A 21,561-nucleotide genomic window follows, 5' to 3' on the forward strand; every position below is an offset into this window, starting at 1 on the left:
TACATACCTCTAGTTATTTCACTTTCAAACATTTTAAATATTTGTCGTTTGTAAATGGCTGAATACTCTTAGTCAGACTGCATCACATCTGGCTCCAGTAAAACATGGTTGAAAATTAAGATGAAAGCCTGCCTTCATCTAAAATTCTCGTACTTGGTTATTAATTTCCAGTCATCCTTAGAAATCTGCTTCCTCCAATTTTCTAATTGAGACTGCATGGCTTGAAATATGCCCATCAGCTACCGTATGGTTGCAAATCTACTAGACTAAGAAATACACATTCTCAGGCTTCAGAAAATCATCAGCACTCCAGATTTCCCTGAAGCTTCCTGAGCAGCAGATTTCAATGACCAATATCAATGACTCAGACCACTGGTCTCGACCAGTCTCACAGTTCCTGTCAGTCAGTGTTACAGCGACTCATGGAATTGCTGTCAAAATAACCATTAGGATGCCTAGAAAATACACAACCTACATCTGGCTGCATGCATCCAACATATCCTCTCACAGGTTTTCTTGAACTGATGTTTTACTCACCAGGCTCTCGGTCCTTAGAGGAAATACACTCTTTTATGGACTCTGTTATGCCAAGACTAGCTGCAGTGGGGAGTGGACCAAGTAAGGATTCCAGTGCGGGTGGTCTTACAGGAGCTTCACTTCCATTTTTGCATTCTCCATCTTCACCTGGTTTTAACCTATCTTTCTCAAGAAGTTCATTACAAAAGTCTTTGTTTAAGTGATTAGCAGCTGCTTCCAGTTCTTCATCTTCTGCCTCTTCTTCTCCAAATATGCTTAACGTATTGTCTTCTATAGAATCTGTAAGGAGAAAACAAACAAACAAACAACAAAAACCCCAAATCACTGCATACCATCTGTTACAGAAACTAAGTAAATAGAGTAAATAGAGTAAATACTCCCTCAAAGCAAAAAAAAAAAAAAAAAATCTGCAGAGAAAATCTGTAGAAAACACACACACTATTTCAGTACAATGTATGAATGTAGAGAGTTTCCAGATACTCTTCAAATTCATGACCCTGGCTATTAAAGTGTATTTTTGTGAATAGAGTCACTGTTTAAAACAGAAGCATTGTGTTATCAAATTATGGCAGGTAAAAGGCTTTTTCAAAAGAAGCCAACTACTTGTTGGCCAATGAATGGCCAATTAAACCTGCACAGAGAGCCACCATACCAATTTGTCAACCAGGGCATTCAGGACAGAAGGGTCTGTGTACTGCTATTCTATGCACTCAACACTAGTGATGAAAAGAGACATTCTCAGGTATCAGTGCCAAACTCATAAGCTACCAAGAATGAAAGTGATTGCTGTACTGCAATTGTAAGGAACAAGTTTCATTTTTGTTTTTATTTTGCTTTTTTTTTTTTTTAATTTTGTATTAAGCATTTTGTTCATTTGAAGGCTGACAACTGAACCAACTAACTGGCAAGATGAGCTGAAAAGCAGAGAGAACCCTCATACAATAAACAGAGATTATTTACTACCAAAGCATTTACATGATCACATTTATCACAATCAAGTTCACAGACTTAATACTGTCTGCAGGATATGAACCTATTATTATTTAAGTAGTCACCAGATTTTATACTTACCACTTTTAGATAAATTTGCAAATACGCCTTTTGCTTTTGGTCTACTATTTTCTAATTCAATCTCTATTTCATCTTGATAGCTTGATATTTCACCTGTGGTGATGAAATAAAAATAAAACTCAGCAATCATCAATGCAATTTTGAAGAAATGAGTGATCTGTTACACTAAACACAACTTATACCTTCAAAATCTTCCAGCTTTTTTGATAACGCCTTCTCAAGCTGAAATGAAAATAAACAAAAAAAAAACAACCATGAAATTACTTCAAAAACATCTCTGTACTATTTCTGAACTGTATACACAGACAGAATCACAGGGTATTTTAAAAGCAATAAGAAGATTTCAAATCCTAATTCAAATTATTTTATATCGCCATAGGTATCAAGCAACTGGCCAATTTAAAACATTATGTCAGAAATCTCTGTACTTCAAAAGGAACTTCTACTTCAGCAAGCTGCATATAGAAGGCTCCAGTCTATAGCAACAAGCTCTATGATTGTGCCTGTAGATATGAGCAAGTGCAAGGACAGTCCTGAAATTGCTCTGCACAGGCCAGATGTGGCACACATGCAATGTCAGTCTGCAGCACTGACCTACAGAATCTGACTGACTCTTGAGAACATTATAAACACATCAAGAGCCCTTTAAATGATAGCATATCTAGAATATTAAATACTACTGCCTTTTAAAAAAGCACATGGTTTCTGATCCAATTAGAAAGCATGCTCCTTGGCCACACTCTCTTAACTCTGGTTAACCAGAAGAGCACACGCAGCACATACAAGAGAAGTGCAGGCATTAGAACAGCTTTTCAAGACCTGCATGCTGTAAGTTCAGCTTAATTTGTCACATGAGAGGCTCCAGTTTTGCAAGGGCATAAAGATGTGATGCTTCAGTAAAAAGTCAGAGCAGAAGAAGAGAAACATGCAGCAGGAAATGAGCATTACAAAGGGAAAGTAACTGCATCATCTGGCACACAGGGCAGCACCCAAGCAGAGTGCACTGGGCTCTCATCTACAATACAACAGTTGTGCTTAGCACCAAATACTGGTATCCTGCAAAACATGGGAGCTCCACAGGTGCTCATCTGTTCAAACACCCCAATGTCCCCATCTGACCAACAAGAGCAGTGACACCGTGCTTCCTGCTGGGGTTGATTCAGGCTGGAAAGACATTTCAGTCCCTCCTCAGGGGATACTTAAGGCTACATTTGAAGCTACATATCACTGGATGACACAGAGGTAGTAAAACCATATCCTTAAAAAAAATATATATATACATATATATATATCTTAAGTTAATGAGTGTCATATGTACTAATGCTCACCATTCTCTTAAGAACCTCAATAGATGCAACCAAATTTTAAGAGATGCTAGCCAGTTAGGATTTAGTATTAATTGATCCAAAGGGAGAAAAGAGGAGAGAAATGAACAGAGCATCAGGTTTAGAACTTACCTGCTGTATCTTCAGCTTTTTTTGGCCAGCTGTGAATGAAGGGGGATCACATTCTTCTTCCAAGTCAATCCTCATAAACTCATCTATGGTTAGCTGACTCGTTGGCGTATACTCAAACTCTGTCAACCTATCAAAGCGTACACCATATCACCTTAACATCTTTAAGGTCTTCTTTAAAAGTCACAAAACTCATCAGATTTCTGACTTGCAGAATGAACATTCTGTAAGAACCAGAAACTTTGGCTCAAGTACAGAAAAAATTAGAACTGAAGTGATACTAATTGTTTCATTTGCTGCAAAGTAAGTATCTTTTCATATCACAAATTAGCTTTTGATTTATTAGAGTACACAACACACACTTCTTTTTGATGAACAAAGACTGAACAGAAATACAACAGCCATTACAATCAATTATGTACAGCCTGACAAAACAAGAGAAATGCAGTTTGTCTCTCCTGTCTCGCTGCTTTTGGGATCAACAACGAAAACAAAACAGATTCCCAAACTAAAATATCTGCCACCAGAGTTTAAGAGTATGCTCAAAAACAAGAAGAAATCTTCCCAGGACACAAAGAAACAGTAGTAAAATAAAGGGATCATCTCCCTGTTGCATAGATAGAATAGATGAATGCATATAATTTCATAATAACATGCTTTGTATTTGTTTAATGTTTGCATTTCAGAAGCTCCTGCTTCAGTGAGAGATATGACTGGCTCCATAGGGAACTGCCATAAAAGCAGCTAAAGCTTTCAAAGAAACTGACTCTTAAATGACACTGCAACATCTTAACTTCATCCACAATTTCCAGCATTTTATACAGGTGGTCGAGAACCATCACATCCATCTTACAAATGGAGAAAACAAGACAAAAGGTTAAGTGTAAAGCCAGGTCAGGAAATGTCTGGCAGAATGCTTTTCTGACAGAAAGTGCCCTTTTAATAATATCAACATTTTCCATGGGAAAACTGCATTGATAGGTCTGCAGCTGCTCCACTGGAATATTCTCATCTTCCAAAGGAAGCAAAGTTAATGACTGCTCCCATCTGCAAAGCTGGACACAAAGCTATTGCAGCAACCCCAGCTCAGGACATTTCAGAATTTCTTTCTCCCAAAAAGTAATCATGATTTTTCTCTTTCACTTTTTATCGTAATAAAACTCCTTCCAGAGTCTCTTCTTCCAGAGAAGAAATTTTCTACAGGACACAAACTCCATTTCCAACCACCTCCAGGACCAGTGCCAATAGCACCTGACAATTCTCTCTCCCTATATTCTTATTACTATGCGTATTTGTTTATTTTTAATAAATTGAGGAGCAAAACAAAACGGCTATTATTTTAATTCAGAATTCATTTAATGCCAGATCCAGACATCATTTTAGAAGCACAGTTTCCCATTCATCACAATGCAACCACAGTCATCCAGCTGTTGACGTATGAATCAAGTACTTTAGAGGAGGTCCCACTTCAGCAAGACTTACCCTCCCAACCAGCCTCACCTACTTAAATTGTCATTCTCCTCCCACTGTTATGAGCCAACACGCTTTTTGGCATAGACATCTGGTTTGTCCACGCCATGCTTGCTCAGAGTTTGAGATGAGGACCCAAATCAAAACAGCAACACCTTGTAGGCATGCAGAGCAATGTAGAAAATGTCAGTGGCAAAATGCAGGTCAGTGACAAGATGACTTGGATTTCAGCACTGAACTCCGTGCACATCTCCTTGCAGACACCCGAGGCTCCATCTGCCTGGCTCCTTGCGACCTTGTGTGACTCACATCACGTACTCTGTCAGACATTAGCCCAAGGGTGTGCCAATGTTCAGTTGTCATCAGTGTTGTCTCAAGAACCAGCTTCAACCCTGGGTCAGAACAGCAGCACAGGTCCATCCTGAGATCTCCAGTGTACCTGGGCCAGGCAGGGCAGCCACCTCAAGTTTGCTGGCCATGCTAAAGGGGAGCATAAATCCACAGCACAACACAGTTGTGATCAACCAGTCTGGCCATGAGCTCCCATGCCCACGTCCTTCCCTTCCTCAGTCCTGATCCAAGCTAAACCAGCTGAGTGCTGACCAGCCTGGCTCTGAAATTGGCTGCTATGACCATGTAGGCACAGGACCCTGACTGGAAGCTCAAATCTACCAAGTGTCAGATCTTAGCCACAGGACCGCAACCTTCCATCCTGAAATGACAAACACCCCCTGAAGATGACCACAGCTTGAATTAATAATTAATTTAATAAGTTAAATTAATTCCTAAGCAATCTCCCTAGCAATAGTGCCATAAGTCAAGGCCAGGATGAGCGTCTGACCCACGAAACACCATCAAGCATGGCTACATGTGACCCCTATTCTACATGGGCTGAAAACACAAGCCCATGCAGCCCATTTCACGCCAGCAAATGTGTCCAGAAGTAGGAGCAAGGCTATACAATCTTACACTCAGCATCATGCTGCAGCAGAGCAAGCCATTCCCTCAGCATTTTCTCCTTTAACTTGATGTAAATAAATATCTGCAATTGCCAACCACTTTTCTGCCTCAGCATCTTACATTGGCTGATATCCTGTCTGCATATTTCTAAACATTTCTTTAATTTTATCCAGTGTTTGGACACATGCCACCAAGGCAACAAACTGATGCACACAGCAGTCTACGCTGCATGGAACAAGGCAACAGCAGTTTGGCAGCTATGAAAAACTGATGCAATCTTAATTATAAGCATGATAATTTCAGGGGCAAGGGAGTATCGTCATGAAAAAAAAACCACCAACTAGCTGCTGGCTATTTTTTAAGTTCTGCATAGAAATGATATCCAAGTTCACTTTGTAATTTTGTTAATCTAAAAAATGAATAATAAATCTCATAAGAGTAGCCATTTTAAGTCACCCAAGGGAGGAAAACAAACAGATACACAAATTAAGATATTATTACCTTGGCATGAATTCAAAAGGGCTCCAAAAACTGAAATTTGGCAGACAAGTATTTTCTATTTATAGCTGAAGCAGAGGCAATCAGTTCAGGCTAAGATTCAACTTCCAGTATAAACCTTCCTCTTACAGTTTCTCACAGGCTCTTTCAAGCAAGCTCCTTTGGGAGCAAAGTTTTTCCAGGGCTTGGTGTCACTGTTCCTATCCCCAGCCCTTCTTTTTTTTTTCCCCAAAGAAAAATTTCCACAGCTTTTGTTCCACCCCTTTACAGACAAAAACACACCTCGTGCTCTGATCAAGCACTTTTGTGCACCAAGCAGTAAACCAATTCCGTTCACACTTAATTTAGCTCCCAATAAGGGAAAATGGGTCAGTCACTTTGAAGCCGAGCAATGGTTTTTTTTCCACTGTTTTGTTTCAGGAACGCTGTCCAGTGAAGACTTATGAATCCAGTCTAGAGCTTAGGGGAAAAAAAACATGAAAAAGACTTCCATGCACAGCTGAATGCTCAGTTTTAGTGGTTACTTGAAATTCTGCGGTGGTGGGGTGCAACAAAGCATTCAAAAGAGCAAGGTCCTCTGGAGGCTAACTCACAAATGCTTCGGGACTTCAAGTTCAAAGTCCAAGAGGGACTTCTGAGCAGGGACAAATTAGAAGAAGCCGCACTGCCCTCTGCTCCCTATTCAGAGGAAAGAGGAAAAGTAGCTGAAACTGCCAGTAAATCTCAGCCAGGTCCAGAGAAGCATGGTGAGCTACACAGCATCTGATTGCACTCTTACGTACGCGCAGTCAGTGCCCAGCTCTAGAAAGCAGGCGGTGCAGCAGAGGTACCTTGTGCTGGATGGACCTCTGCATAGAATGGCAGACAGATCAGAAACTCAGAGGCATTCTTTTAAAACATATTGTAGTGAACAAAGCAGCTGATTTGACAACTCCGACATTTACAAGCTGAAGAAAAGTAAAGGGCTTACTGTTATATTTTACTTGAGTACAAAACTATTTTACTACATCCCTACTGTCTTAAGTGTGCTCATCTGTGCTGCCTACCACTCCAAACCTGTGTGCTCACTAACATAAGAAAAGGTCAGAATTTGCACTGCTGTGGCAAACGGTCACTGTTTACTAAATTACAAATGTCTACTGCTTCATTCTCCTCTACCCATTTTTTCCAAGCCATACAATGTTTATGCATGAACTATTTATGGAAGCACATAAACTCATAACAGTGATACTTAATATAGATATGAAATGCTTCCTACAGGATATAAAAGTTTTCCAGTATCCCCTAGCATGTAAACAAATAGAACTGTAATCTCCTTTATATGCAATTGTCGTACATACAAGAGATGCTCCGAAAGTAATACCTCCTATTTTATTCTACTGAACCATGATGTCTAAGGCAGATTGGTGGTGGTATGGCAGTAGAGGATGGACCTTCCCACCAATATCCCACTACGTGTTGTTGCCGTGTGACAAGGTGGCAGTAGAGGGACAGTCTGACAGAACAGCATCTCACGTGGAAGTACAAATGAAGCTGAGGGGTGGAACTGAATTCCTCCTTGAGGAAAAAATGGCACTCAGTGACATTCATCGACACTAAGTGAGCACTGACAATGACCAAGCAGTGGTTGTGAGTTCGGTGAGGCAGTGGGTGGTGCATTTCAGCAGTGAGTCATCTCTGTTGGTGCAGACTGTGACTAGCACTGCATGCAGGCTCTTGTTCATTGCTGGAGAAAATGCAGACCTAGTGGTGGTGACTGTGTGAAAAATACTGTTTTGTAACTGAAAATTTGCTCTATCAAACAGTGTTATTGTGCTCTTTGTAGCCCTTGTTGTTTCCTTGGAAATAAATAGGAGGCATTACTTTCAGAGCAACCTACATCTGTATAGCAATATACAACTTGCAACAACATAAAAAGAGATACTTTAAAGCTTATTGAGTAGGTATCTCATTACTAAAAGGTGGAGACTAAATCAGAGGTCATCTGATTGCTGTACTTTTACTATGTACAACTTATCACCTGAGCTGTGCTAAATTACCCTCCCTGTGCTCCTACCCCAACACACCTAGAATTATTTTCTCTTAAACAACTCCCACAGTGTCTTACATTAATATATTTCATCTGCTTTTGTGGTGGACTAACAGTACACACACACAGTCATTTACTGCAAATTCACTGGGAGCTGATCATTTACGGTGTTCATTTGCTAGTAATTCTTTCCTTTTTTTAAGTATTAAACAATAGGTATCTTGAAAGATTTATTCTTGTACGAATCATAAGCGCCCTTAGGAATCAGTACCTTTTGCTTGCTTCCACCAAAACAGAGATGCAAAACATCACAAATTTGTTATCATTTTTTTCAATTCCACAAATGCTTACACACGGTTGTCAACATCTGTGTGCAACAACTAACCCACTAATCATCCCACTGATGGGCTGTCCTGAATCAGTCCAAACCCACTGGCATTCTTTGTCCTTGTCTTTCCCCCAGTTCCAGTGTTCACACCACAGCAATAAAACGCTACAGCACTACTTAAAATTGTGCTCCATTAGCATGGTTCCTCCACTGCACTCTGTCAAAACATTCTGTAATCTCCTGGAAAAGAAAAATAGCATGTGGCTTCACTTCTTAGCAGAGCCGCTCAGACGAGCAAAGTCAAACACAGAGAAAACTGTTTACAAGATCTAAGCCCAAGTTAGTGCTAAGAGTTAATTATTGTATCAAAAGTAACAGCCACCAAATAAATTTGAAATGGCAGTTTTTAAAATAAGCATGAAGTACTGAAACATATTAGGACTCTAATTAATGCATTAGCTTACGAGCTGTAAAGAAGTCAGATTTATAAAAAGTAACACAGCTGGCAAAATTGGATTCATCAAAAACAAAACCTTTTGTCATCACAACAGACAAACCAGCTTGCAAAAGTATGCAATACCAACAGGCACGGGTCGAGCCCCATTTGACTCACTCTGCTAGAAAGATTGCTAGAAATCACCTATAAGTCATTTGAATATTTAACTTGGGACGTCAGACATTTCTCCATTATTTAACTTGAGACATAAAGTATTTCTCCATTTGCTCTCTCAGCCTGGCACAGGGTTTTAGTACAACTGTACATGTATCAGAACAGAACACCAACTTCCAGGTAGCCTTCCCTTCAGCTCTGGCAGTGATACAGCTTTGGTATTCTGGAAGACCCGGCCCTGCAGCCAGCTGTGCAGCATCCCCATTACCTTCTCTCCCCATCCTAGCTCTGAATTCACGTACCAAACCACTCCTCTCTTTGCTTTTGCTTGCAGAAATCTGCCCATCTTGAGACTGCTGCAGGAGTTTGGACACCAAGTTTACGTGAACTAGATATTGCTGCAGTGAGAACAAGAAAAGCTACGGCAGCACACTTATCTCTGTGCATGAGTCATTCATTTTCCCAGAAAACTTCCAAAGCCATCATTGAAAGAGCTGGAGCTGGATCCCCAGAACACAACCCAAAGGACCCTGCTTAAGAAAGCCCCTGCAGCATCTCCACCCTGAGTGGTAAACAGTGTTCTTTTATTATGAGGCTTCGTCTTCCTCTACCGCTTTGTTGTGTGAAGAAACATTTGCCTCATAAATGAGCTCTGGTGCTGTTCTGGCCTTTCATTTCAACTCCTGCTCAATCAAGCTTCACTTCTGCTGATACATTACTCCGTCTGAAGTTCATCACAAATAGGTTTTTAAACAGATAAGGACTTCGTGGAACTGAGAAGAAATTTTTTTTAATGCAAAAAGCAGCTTATTTAAAGATAAAGAGAGAGAACCAAAGAAGTAAAACACAAGTGTTAACAAAGATAAGCTGATTTTTTAAATTTCTATTGAAGTAGTGCCTAAGATCTTCAAACACGCGTAAGGGCCGCACCGTATTACATAATGTACAGTGGAAAAATATCACAAAAATTGTTCCTACTGCAAAAAGAACATAATTTAGTGTGCAGAAAAGGTATGCAGTAGGTGAACAGAAACAGACGAGGGGCAGCATATGGAAATGTTAAAGAAGCAGAAGCGAGGACAGGTGCATTAAACAGGCACAGTTGTGAGAATTAAATAAGAGCACTGAGTTTAGGAAAAGTTAATTTCTGTTATCTCCACAGAAGATTACACAAAAAAAAAAAACAATTTGACTAATTAGTTAATATTTGTACAGTACTCTGAATATATAAAGTGATCTGTAAGTTAATATCATTTCAATTAGACTGGAAGCGAGACAGATAGAATTATCAGTACGTTTATTAATATTTAATGCCTTCCCTTTGAACAACAGCAACAAGCTTTACATTTTAATTGTGTGCTTCCAAACCTAAAGCAAAAAGGCTCTGTGAAGTAACTACAAAGTTTTCTCACTGAGTCCTTACCAGAGCCACACGTGCTAGAAATAAAGTCACTCCGTTCTCCAGCCAAACATTTAGATTAAGATCTCCTGATTTGAAGATGGATGACAAGGTCTAAAGGCTACTTTCATGCTTTGTTGCTTCCTCCTTTCAAACCAGGTCCCATTTATGATCATTCATTTTTAAGACCTGAAGGTGCAGCGCACGTTGGTGAGCCTCCTCCTGAACCCCACTCCCTGGTGCCCAGCAGTAAGCTTAACAAAGCCTTCTTAAAACCTGTCTTTCCTGCCTCCTTGGCCACTGATCTGTACAGCCCTGTCTACCCCACACGTGGAAGGGAGGGATGTGAAAATCCAACCATCACACAGGGTGAACCTGGAGGCTGGAAACCTGGACTCTATCTTGGTTTCCTTCAAGGGCTTTCCAAGGAAAGCCAGCAGCAAGCACTGCACCCCAGGCAGCCCATGACTGCTCTTCACCCAACCACACTCAGCTGCTTCACAATGCACAGAGCTGCAGCAGCTCATTGCAGATGAGAATTGCTACAGTGACAATTAAAAGGAAATAAATCTACAACACACTGAGAAGCAAAGAATTTCTTAAGAACATGAAACAACTGCTTATTAATTCAGACAACTTCTCCTTGATGGCATCCTGAGAGGAATTCTTGAAAGATGAGGAAAAAAATGGGGAGCAGAAACAGTTATTCAATGGTATTTTTTATTTGCCTTCATTAAGTACTATATAACGTGCTCTTATTTGAAAAACATCAATCAAATTTATAGATTCGTGATAAATATAGTTGTAATTATAGCTGCTTGAAAATAATTCAGCTGTCACGTTTACCCTGTCAAAGTAAATAACGCTGTCATTTCAGTTGATGTGTGTGACTTGAGTAAACATTTCAAAGCATGAATTTTGAAGCAAGATCTCTCCACTTGAAACAATTGCTCAAATTAATTTTCCTTCCAACTCCGGTTTATTATGCTTATTTTCTCAGTACCAATGAACTATTCAACCACGTAACCAAGGTGCCTTGGAATCAACTATGGGTGCATAAATCATCAATTCCAAGAATGCACATTAGAACACACGACCTGCTGACCGGAGGAAAAAAAGTGGCATTTGTATTCATTCATCCTAACTGTTATAGTGCCTACAGCCGTTTAAACAGTTTAAATGTATCCCTGCAGCACCCAGGCAAGGCAGGGAAATATTATCACTCCTGCTCCACAAATGAAGATCTAGAGCAAATATATTTTTCATGATTAAGAAGTGAATAGTATTAACAAAAATTAGATCCAGCTAGATGTGTCTGGGCCAGTTTCGACGTGGTGAGAAAGTAAAACACCAGGGGAACTTTCTGAAGACAAACTTTGGTTCAGCCAACTTCAAAATATTTCGCTGGTAGAAAAATTTTGTACTGGGGGCAACAAAAAGTATGGCTTCACAGTTAGGTCAATTTTCACATACCTAAAAGAAAAGGCTACAGATTTTCAAACCTGGGAGAAGTTGGGTAACTGCTACTAATGCTGACTTCATCAATATCTGGAAGTGTTACTAGATCTGTTCAACAAAATCCAATTCAAAGGTGCAGACAAAATTCTTACTTTCTGCTGATAACACCACATTGAATCCCTCTGGTGAAGTTATCATTAAAGTTGTTGTGCTGTCTTCCATTTATTAACAGTGCAACAATATTAATATGAACGTTTTATCAAAATAGTTTGTACAACAAAAGGACAAGACTTTCCAGCGCAGTATTCTAGATCAAGGTAAGAAAATCCTGCAGGACATCCTCAGCTTTGAGAATCAATCATTTCCTCTGTTAACATTGATGACCGAATACTATTTGACTTAAACTCCTCGTCTGTTAAACAGGCACAGTGCTTCCTACCACCTCTGCTAAGCATTTGAGGCCTTACATAAGAGGCAGGGTTAGTACTTCAATATGACCAGCTAAACACATTGTACTTATTTTATTCCTGGCACTCGTGAAAAGGAAAATAACCTGGCTTTCTCTGATACGTATCCATTTTAGACAACACCACTTTTCAGTTCTGTAAACGAAAGATAAAAGTAATAAAATGGCACCGACCTTTTCCTTAGCGTAGACTCACAAACCTTGACCACCCTGATGACCTCTTTAACAGTGCGGCGGAAATCGTGCATTCTCGCTGCCACTAACAGAGCTGGAGAATAAGCAGGGACAGTCAATGTCAGAAAGAGGAAAATTTGCTGAAGAAAAGCAGAAAACAGGCAGATAAGGACAGCCTCTCTTTGCCTCTGCCTTCAGATAAAGAGCACTAAATGCTCTTTATAACATAACATAAGTTCAGCTGCATCCTTGAATACATGTGATTGACTCAACTTTACAGACCTTGTTCCTACCCAATAAAACGAAGCTGATTGCAAACTGCACCCTAACAATTTTATGCTTTAGCTCACCGTGGAAACCACAGCTATTTCAATACGGCACAAGAGCTTCAGACTGATCACACATTGTCAAAGTGATCATCTTTTTAGCAGAACTTACTAGTTGAATAAAAAGCTTTCCAGTTAAACCCCTGGAAGCAAAACACAGAACCTGCTTAAGCTGCTCTCCTCAGTGCTGTGACCATTACCACCAGCCTGCTGGTGCACAAGTGCTGGTATGCAAGACCCTCTACACAGCCAGGTAAGTGCAATTGGTTGCATTTGCATTAGTGTTTTGATTCAGAGTAGCACGACAGTAGACCGAGTAGCTGTTTTAAGGCATCAGTCTCATTCATTCATCACATGGTGGTTCAGTGGGCAAAACAGGTTTAAGCATGCAGAAGTGCCTTTCTCCAGGAAACAAAACCAGAGCTCCACTTCAGGCACATGCAGAATGGCTCCAATTCCTAGTAGGAACATCAAATGACTGCTCCTTCACACAGCTCCAGACAATGTGTGGCACAGACATGTAGGCCAAGGAACCAAAAGAAGCCATGAACTCCATGCGCTGTTTAATGTGTGGAAGGATGTAGGAACTCAGCACCTCCTGCTTCAACTTATAGAATGGTTTGAAACCATTTCCCCTTGTCCTGTCAAAACAGACCCTACTAAAGAGTCTGTCCCTTCTTTCTCACAGGCCCCCTCTGAAAGGCCACTGTCATGAGTCCCCAGAGCCTTCTCTTCTCCAGGCTGAATGGCCCCAGCTCTCTCAGCCTGTAAGAAGATTGCATAGTTTTGGGTTCCCTATGATTATGCACCATTCAAACACGCACATACAAGACCTTTCAAATACAATCAAGTGCATACACTAACTTTATGGCTATATGCACTTCTCATTAGTCTGACCTCACTAGCTGATATCAACCTGTAGGTTTTTCTAAGCATCACGCCTGCAATGAATCTTGGAAAAAGACTGAAAAAAAAATAATTTCACATATTAGGACAGAGAGGGCATTCTTGCATAAGAATCAGTGTAAAGATACATATCCAAGTGCTTGCACGAGGGGTGCAGTTTTAGCTGACAAAAAGTTACAGCTTGCAGAATAGGAGTGAGAGGAGCCCCAGAAAGGTTAAAATCCTAGATGCAAGAAGTAAAGGATTTGAGCAAGGAAGGTAGGAGCAGAACTGAAATTTGAGCTCCTAGGAAATCGGAAAGTCCACAGATATTCCCAGTTCCCAGAACTTCTTTCACACTCTGCTTCAGGTGTAGCAACACACCTCACATCTCACATACCCGGCACCCTGTATCTCACACATCTGGCACCCCACATCTCCCACATCTGACATATCTGACACCCCACATCTCCCACATCTGACACCCCACATCTCACACACCTGCCCCGCAGAGCCCAGACGGCCGGCGGCCAGTGTGCATCCAGTCTCGCTTCATTCTCTGCAGTAGCCTGAGAGCCGTCATGGACACTTCATGGTTCTTATCCCCAAATTCCAGCATATGGGCAAAACGAGGAATATATAAACACGGATCTGCAAAAGAAAGTAACGCAATTACTCCTAATCCCAAACCTTGATTTATGACACGCAGAACTGTGAGGCCGTCATGGTCGGCTTGCTTCACATCTCAGGGAACAAGCAGAGAGCAGCACAGATGAAACTTTAGGATCACCTTTTCACTACAGGCATAGCTAAAACAAAATCCTTCCTCGCTTACAGACAAGAGGCTTTTAAAGCACGTTGTCCTCAGAGCTTTCCAGGGTTCAAAGCTGTATCCAGGCACAAATTGCTGGAACCCAATTAATGTCAACAGCCTACGACGATTTACATCAGCCCAGGATGTGTCTCCTGATGTATAAACTCATTTCAAGTGTTGGTGTTATCAGGTTCAGACCCACCGAAATCTGTCAGCGCGGATTGTGCTTTGCCTAACCCAATTTATAATTTATCAAACAATCTTGTAAAAGCCGCACGTAACACATGTTTACTCTGATTTGAGGTATCAGCCACTCATTTCCTGCCTGCCTTTTATCACTTGACCGAAAATCCATGATGTAAGGTAAATTGTTAACTATTAGCCCCGACTCAATTTCCTTAGCTGATCTCCTATGTGGGCACTTACACTGATAAAGATGAAAATTCAGCTCAAAGCGCTGCAGCAGCCACACAGATTTACAACTAATCAGAGCGCTTCCACGTAGCACCGAGCTCTGACAATGATGCCCTGTTGCTATCCCTAATTACCCACACCAGCAGTACACGGCTACACAAAGGCATTTACATGAAGCATCCTGAGGATTGAGCAACGACTTCCAAACACGTTTCCCTCAAACCTTAAGATATTAAGCCAAACCTTAAGATTTTAACTTTAAAAGCAGTAACCTCCTGACCATGGCCATAAAAACCAAAGTGCCCATTGCAAGTGAGTTGCCTGGGAGAACAGCTTAAGGAAACCCGCTTCCAAGTGCTTTCATGTAAAAATGAGTATTGGCACAAACACAGCTTTAGGAAAAGCGTGAATTTTTCATGCTAGTATACAAAACCGACCAATTCCAAGATGCAAAACACTTCCAGAAGCACTACTCAAACTTAGTGGACATGCAACTTTGCTACTGACGTTGCAGCACTGTGAGCAGTGCCAGCAGGCAGCACCCGGCCCATTCCTAGTTGCCCTGCATGGGTTGGGCTGCCCTGTATGGGATCCGACTGCCTTACATGGGGTCTGTGCCTCCCAGTATGGGGTCAGGGCTGCCATAAAGGGCAGGGACCCAGCTCCAGGGTGAGGCAGAGGAGTTGGGGGGTGTTTGCACGCATTCTGCACAGAAACTGCTCTGAGTTTTCTGCCAGCACTTGTGCCCACAGGTCATTTCACAAAACGTAACACGCAGTTATAAATTCTGAAAGCTACTAAACAGCCAGAGTATGAACGTGTGGATGGTTTTGAATGAAAAGCCAATAGCAAAGGAGGCCATAAAAGGTCAAAAAGTAACGCCACCAATACATAAATTAAACCGGGGCCAAAGTTAACATGACTGTCTGCCACATGGATTAAAAAAATAATAATGAACAAACACTCGTAAAATGCTGCTGAAACCAACGGCAGTCCTTCCATGCAGCACAGCCCCTGCCTACAGAGAGACCCCGGGCTGAGGGCATGGCATGGAGCTGTGGAGTGAAGGGTGGGGGTCTGCGAGGGGCTGCAAGGCGACAGAGGAGGAAAATAAAAGGAGGAGAGATTAAAGAGGGAGAAAGGCTAAAAGGGGTGGGAAATAAAAAAGGGACAATAAGAAGAGGAAAAAATAAAAGGGAAGGACGAAAAGTGGGGTGAGATAAAAGGGGAGCAGACAAAAAGTAGGGGAAGAAAAGTAAAAGGAGAAAAAAAGAAACAGGAAAGCAGAAGGGAACAAAAAAACAAGGGAGAAAGTAGAATTGGGGGAATGGAAAGGGAGAAGTAAAAGGGGAGGAAAATACAAGGAGAAATGAAAGGGGAAGGAGAAGGGAAAAAGTGAAAAGCAAAATAAAAGGGGTGGTAAAAAAGTAAATAGAGAAAAATAAAACGGTGGAGAAAGATAAATGGGAGACAAACTAAAAAAGAAAAAAACGAGAGAGAGAAAAACGAATCAGGAGAGCAAGCCCTGCAGCAGATCGCAGCGCAGCAGTCCGCGCTTCCCCTTCTTCCCGCAGTTCAGCCCCGGCCATGCCCCCGCCGCCGGCCCGGCCTCCCCCCACCGCAGTGCACGGCGCGGCGGCGCCCCCGCCCGGGCCGCCCAGGCAGCTCCGAGGGCCGCCCGCCCCGGGCCGCTCCGCGGCGCCGTTCCGGCAGCGCTCGGCACGGCGCCCCCGAGCGGGCGCAGCGGGGAGGAGCGGGCGGCGCTGCCCGGCGCACGTCGCCGAGGAGGGGGGCGGCTCTCCCCGCCGCGCCCCGGCGCTCCCCATTGGCGCGGGGGCCGTGACGCGCGGCGCGGCGCTCCTCTTAGGGCGGGAGGAGGAGGCAGGGCCCGGCAGAGCCGCGCCGAGCACAGCCGTGAGGGGAGCGCCCGGGGCAGCGCTGCCTCCGCCGCCGAGCAGCCGGGGCGCCCCGCCGCCAGCAACGCCCCCGGGGCGGGCGGGAGCAGCGCGGAGGAGCAGCGCCGTGCGGCGGCGGAGGAGGAGGAGGCGGCGGCCGCCGCGGGGAGAGGAGGAGGAAAGTTGGTGCGCCCGGCAGCGGACTGCGGAGAGCCGCCGCCGCCCCGGCCCGGATGTGCCCCCGCCGCCGCCGCCTCCAGCACCGGGAGGGGAAGGACGGAGCGGAGCGCCGCTGGCAGCGGGGAGCCGGCGGCGGGCGGTAACACCTGGAGAATCTGCGGATTGACGCCGTGCCCTGCTGGATCCGTGGGGATTGTGGTGGTGTGCTGGTTTTTTTTTTTTGGTTTTTTTTTTTTTGGTTTTTTTTTGGGCTTTTTTTTTTTTTTTTTTTGGCTGGTTTTTCTTCTCCTCCTCCTCGGGGGCCGGAGCCGCCCGCCCGCACTGCCCGCTGCGAGGTGAGCACCGGAGCGCTCAGGACGGCGGCCTGGGAGCGCCCATCCACAACGCGGGACCTGGTTCGGGAGCCGGCGGTCCCTCTCGCCGATGCCACTGCCCCATGGGTGCCTCAATGGCAGGATCATGAAGTGTTTGACTTTTTTTCTTCTGCTTCCAGAGACCTTAAAGAAGTCCAAAAAGAGCGTCAGGTCAAACGGCAAGGCGCCAGGATGCTCTGAAGCAGTGCCCCTGGCCCTGAAGAAGAAGATGGCCGCAGAACTTTACCCTGCCAACACCAATATCGCCAACAGCAACGCCGCCGCCGCCGCCGGCAGCAAGAAGCCCGCGCTGCAGCTGCAGCAGAGCGCGCAGCCGCCCCCGCCGCCCCAGCTCCAGAACCTCAACAACAACAACTTGGAGAGCGCCAGCTGGCAGTCGTGCCACCCCACGCTGCGCGAGAGGTGAGGCCGGGCCCCCCCCCGGGTCGGGTGGGTGCGTGGGTCCGGGCCGCCCGCCGCTAACCGGCCTCTCCCTGCCCTCGTCCGCAGGAACGCGCTGATGTTCAATAACGAGCTCATGGCTGACGTCCACTTCATCGTGGGCCCGCCGGGGGCATCCAAGAAAGTTCCTGCCCATAAGGTTGGTGCGGAGCGCGGCTCGCTGCGCGCACACGGGTTCCGCGTCTCGGTTCTCCTCGTCCCAGCAGCGCTGCGCGCGTGGGGCGGTCGCAGGGAGGCGCGGTGCTGAGGTGCTCTCTCTGTTTTGCAGTACGTGCTGGCAGTGGGCAGCTCCGTCTTCTACGCTATGTTTTACGGCGATCTCGCCGAGGTCAAATCCGAAATCCATATCCCAGATGTGGAACCCGCAGCCTTTCTAATCCTATTAAAGTAAGTGGCCGCTCCGAGTCTACTAATTATGTGGATGGAATCAAAGTGGCTTATAGAATATGCAGCTCCCGCTCAGCGTCGTGCAAGCGCACATATTTAATGCTTCATGAGCTGTCAGATGCTGAACGTCTGACTAACAGCCAGCAACGATGACTAGAGATGAGTTTTCCACGGGCTGTGCCTATGCACTTTCCCTTAAGAAACTTCTTTTCTCACCTAGATACATGTACAGCGATGAGATAGACCTGGAAGCCGACACGGTGCTGGCGACGCTCTACGCTGCCAAGAAGTACATCGTGCCGGCCCTGGCGAAGGCGTGCGTCAACTTTCTGGAGACGAGCTTGGAGGCGAAGAACGCTTGTGTCCTGCTGTCCCAGAGCCAGCTCTTCGAGGAGCCAGAGCTGACGCAGCGCTGCTGGGAGGTGATCGATGCTCAGGCCGAGATGGCGCTCAAGTCGGAAGGGTTCTGCGAGATCGACCTGCAGACGCTGGAGATCATCGTGACGCGGGAGGCCCTCAACACCAAGGAGGTGGTGGTGTTTGAGGCTGTTCTCAACTGGGCGGAGGCAGAGTGCAAGAGGCAGGGGCTGCCGGTGACGCCGCGCAACAAGAGGAACGTGTTGGGGAAAGCGCTGTACTTGGTGCGGATCCCCACGATGACTTTGGAAGAGTTCGCCAACGGGGCGGCCCAGTCCGACATCCTCACGCTGGAGGAGACGCACAACATATTCCTGTGGTACACGGCTGCCAACAAACCCAAACTCGAGTTTCCGCTGACAAAAAGGAAAGGACTGGTGCCGCAGCGCTGCCATCGCTTTCAGTCGTCCGCGTACCGCAGTAACCAGTGGAGGTACCGGGGGCGGTGCGACAGTATTCAGTTTGCTGTAGACAAACGGATATTTATAGCGGGACTGGGATTGTATGGGTCGAGTTGTGGCAAAGCTGAATACAGCGTCAAAATTGAACTGAAGCGCTTAGGAGTTGTCCTTGCTCAGAATCTGACAAAGTTTACCTCCGACGGCTCCAGTAATACCTTCTCGGTGTGGTTTGAGCACCCGGTGCAGGTCGAGCAGGACACGTTTTACAATGTAAGTGCCATTCTGGACGGCAATGAGCTCAGTTACTTCGGGCAGGAGGGAATGACTGAAGTGCAGTGCGGGAAAGTGACCTTCCAGTTCCAGTGCTCCTCGGACAGCACCAACGGGACTGGGGTACAAGGAGGACAAATCCCTGAGCTCATTTTCTATGCATGATGCATTTCACCTTGATTGTATTCCAGTACTGCAACGCTGCACATTAAGGGATTCTTTGGTTTTACTACAGAACTGTACAGCAGTATGGAATGTTACGCTACTTACCTATCTGCTACATCATGCTATACCCAATAAGTGAAGGAATGCTCTTGAATTTAATCTTATTTTATTTATTCATAAGCTATTTGACTTAATTAAGACTGCAGTGAGCAGAAAAATGTTAAATTTTGCACATACAGTGCATTTATTTTGTATATAGATAACTAACTTGCAGACTGCAGCTGACTCAAACAGAATGTTCTAAACTAGAGCAGTTTATGAATCGGTGAAATATAAAACATTTCTACTTGCCCTAAATCCTGCGTGCTGCCCCTTACTGATGTTATGGCTTGTCTGTTAATTCAGCTACAGTGTAGTTAATGGGTGGTAACACTACTGGCTGGCTGTCCTCTGCAAGGTGTGAGCAATGCTGCACATAGAAAGGCTCCCCCACCTGCAAAGTCCATCCATCAGGCAGCCTTCATTGTCCTTCACCAAGAAGGACAGGAGGAAGGAGGCTCAGAGGTTGGCTGTGGGTCACCTAAGCTGAACATAAAACCTGAGCACTGATGAAACCTCGTGTCTGTTTGCATTCTGCTTTTGGCATTGTGTGTGTTAACCTCCACCCTGCCCAGCAAACAGCAGCAGTAACACCTGCACTGTCAGAATGCACCAGACTTGAGCAGCCAGTGTCAGGGCAGACAGATAAAACCTCGTGCAGTCACAAGCTGTAACACTGACAGCCACTACTTAAATATACATCACATCTCACCTTTAGGAGCAGACAGATTTACAGTACGGTCACTCAAAATTACTGAGGGAAGCCACCATAAGGAAAAGCTGTCAGGCCTTTTTTCTCCCTGTGTAGTTTTGGGGCTATCAGTCATTTTTATAGCTAGCATCCTTCAGTTTTCTCAGAGACTAAGATTGGTATATTCCTCAAGCACCTGACCACCACTACAGTTGAACCAATGGGAAGTTCTTACTGTTCTTTATAAAAATATTGTAATCATACAATGATCCAATTTACCATTTTTTAGCACATATAACAGGTACCTCTACCTTCAACTTCAAGTTCTCTGTTTTTCACCTGAGCTGCATTATTCTTTTCTTACCTTTAAACTAAACTGTAATAAAATTTTGCCTCAGAAAAAAAAAACAACAAAAAAACACAACAGGAAAAGAAATAAGGGAACTGAATTATTGGAAACAAGATGTGTGTACAGGACATCAGGCTGTGCTAACTGATTTACCAACTAATCCTGCTCAATGCAACAATGGGAGATAGCTGTGTCCTGCCTGTATACTGCTTTCTGGATACCATTATCATGATGCTCAGTATGGGAGCTGCTGCTTCTGCTGCAAACTGAAAGAGCAGGAACACAGTTATGTGACCAGCTGAGTACATCTGAAGGAGGGTGCATGTGTTCTTGAGCACAAAGGCATCTGATTCTCTCAGTACAGATTAAGGAGAGTGGGAGTGATGGTGGGTTAAGATACAGGGAAAAGAATTCTGCACAGAGGTGGGCAACAGTCACAAGACCTCTCTTTTTTATAGCAGGAATTGGCATGAATTCTCTTGGCTCAAAAGCTACAACCTAGACAAGAGCTTTTCACCCTTTTGACACATAACACTGTGTGCTTGATTTGAACACTGACTTATTAATTGAAAAGCTATTCAAATACCTGGGAAAAAGCTGCATACTTTGAAAATGCTGCACCCTGTTTTCCTTCAGGTCACTTATATTTCAAACACTGAACACTGCAACTACAGTGATGGACTGATAGTCTGTTTAGCAAATGCTTACAAGATGTTCTTGTGGAACTGAAGTTTTACAGGCCAATGCAAACTTGCAGATAAGCACGCATTTGTCATGTATCATCAATTTTCTTGATATTGCCTAAGCTACCTGCAGAAAAAGCATCAAAATTGTAGAAGAGGACAGCATCTACCACCTCTAAGGTCCTACATAAAGGAGATCAGTATTGATGGATAGATTCCAGCTTCATTTTAAGTTACCACTTTAGTAAATCAGTACTACGCATTCATAACAGATTCTTCTAAAGAAATCATACAAAAAATATACCCGAAAGTCAAA

General features: G+C 44.1%; 2 protein-coding genes across 5 annotated transcripts in view; one reads left to right on the top strand and one right to left on the bottom strand.

Moving 5' to 3' along the window:
• BRF1 (BRF1 RNA polymerase III transcription initiation factor subunit) overlaps positions 1-21,561 on the bottom strand; it is a 160,773-nt gene that overhangs the window by 66,405 nt on the left and 72,807 nt on the right. For both annotated transcript variants that reach the window (XM_042862651.1, XM_042862734.1), the window contains 6 exons: positions 14,167-14,316; positions 12,455-12,548; positions 3,066-3,192; positions 1,791-1,830; positions 1,609-1,701; positions 538-816 (listed from right to left, as the gene is read on the bottom strand). In XM_042862651.1, the coding sequence (XP_042718585.1) occupies positions 538-816; positions 1,609-1,701; positions 1,791-1,830; positions 3,066-3,192; positions 12,455-12,548; positions 14,167-14,316 (783 nt within the window). The remainder of the gene's footprint in view (positions 1-537; positions 817-1,608; positions 1,702-1,790; positions 1,831-3,065; positions 3,193-12,454; positions 12,549-14,166; positions 14,317-21,561) is intronic.
• On the top strand, positions 17,029-19,657 carry BTBD6 (BTB domain containing 6). Of its 3 annotated transcripts, none has more exons than XM_042863038.1 (5): positions 17,029-17,169; positions 17,462-17,744; positions 17,832-17,922; positions 18,052-18,170; positions 18,391-19,657. In XM_042863038.1, exons 2-5 carry the CDS (start codon positions 17,551-17,553, stop codon positions 19,421-19,423), a joined length of 1,437 nt encoding a protein of 478 aa, XP_042718972.1. In that variant the 5' UTR covers positions 17,029-17,169; positions 17,462-17,550; the 3' UTR covers positions 19,424-19,657. The 3 variants fall into 3 exon arrangements, with proteins under 3 accessions (XP_042718972.1, XP_042718890.1, XP_042718798.1); XM_042862956.1 differs by lacking the exon at positions 17,029-17,169 and adding an exon at positions 17,187-17,303; XM_042862864.1 differs by lacking the exon at positions 17,029-17,169 and having other exon boundaries at positions 17,314-17,744.

This window comes from Lagopus leucura, unplaced genomic scaffold (assembly GCF_019238085.1).
Source record: "Lagopus leucura isolate 7727_CA_CO unplaced genomic scaffold, USGS_WTPT01 Super-Scaffold_1, whole genome shotgun sequence".
Taxonomy (NCBI): domain Eukaryota; kingdom Metazoa; phylum Chordata; class Aves; order Galliformes; family Phasianidae; genus Lagopus; species Lagopus leucura.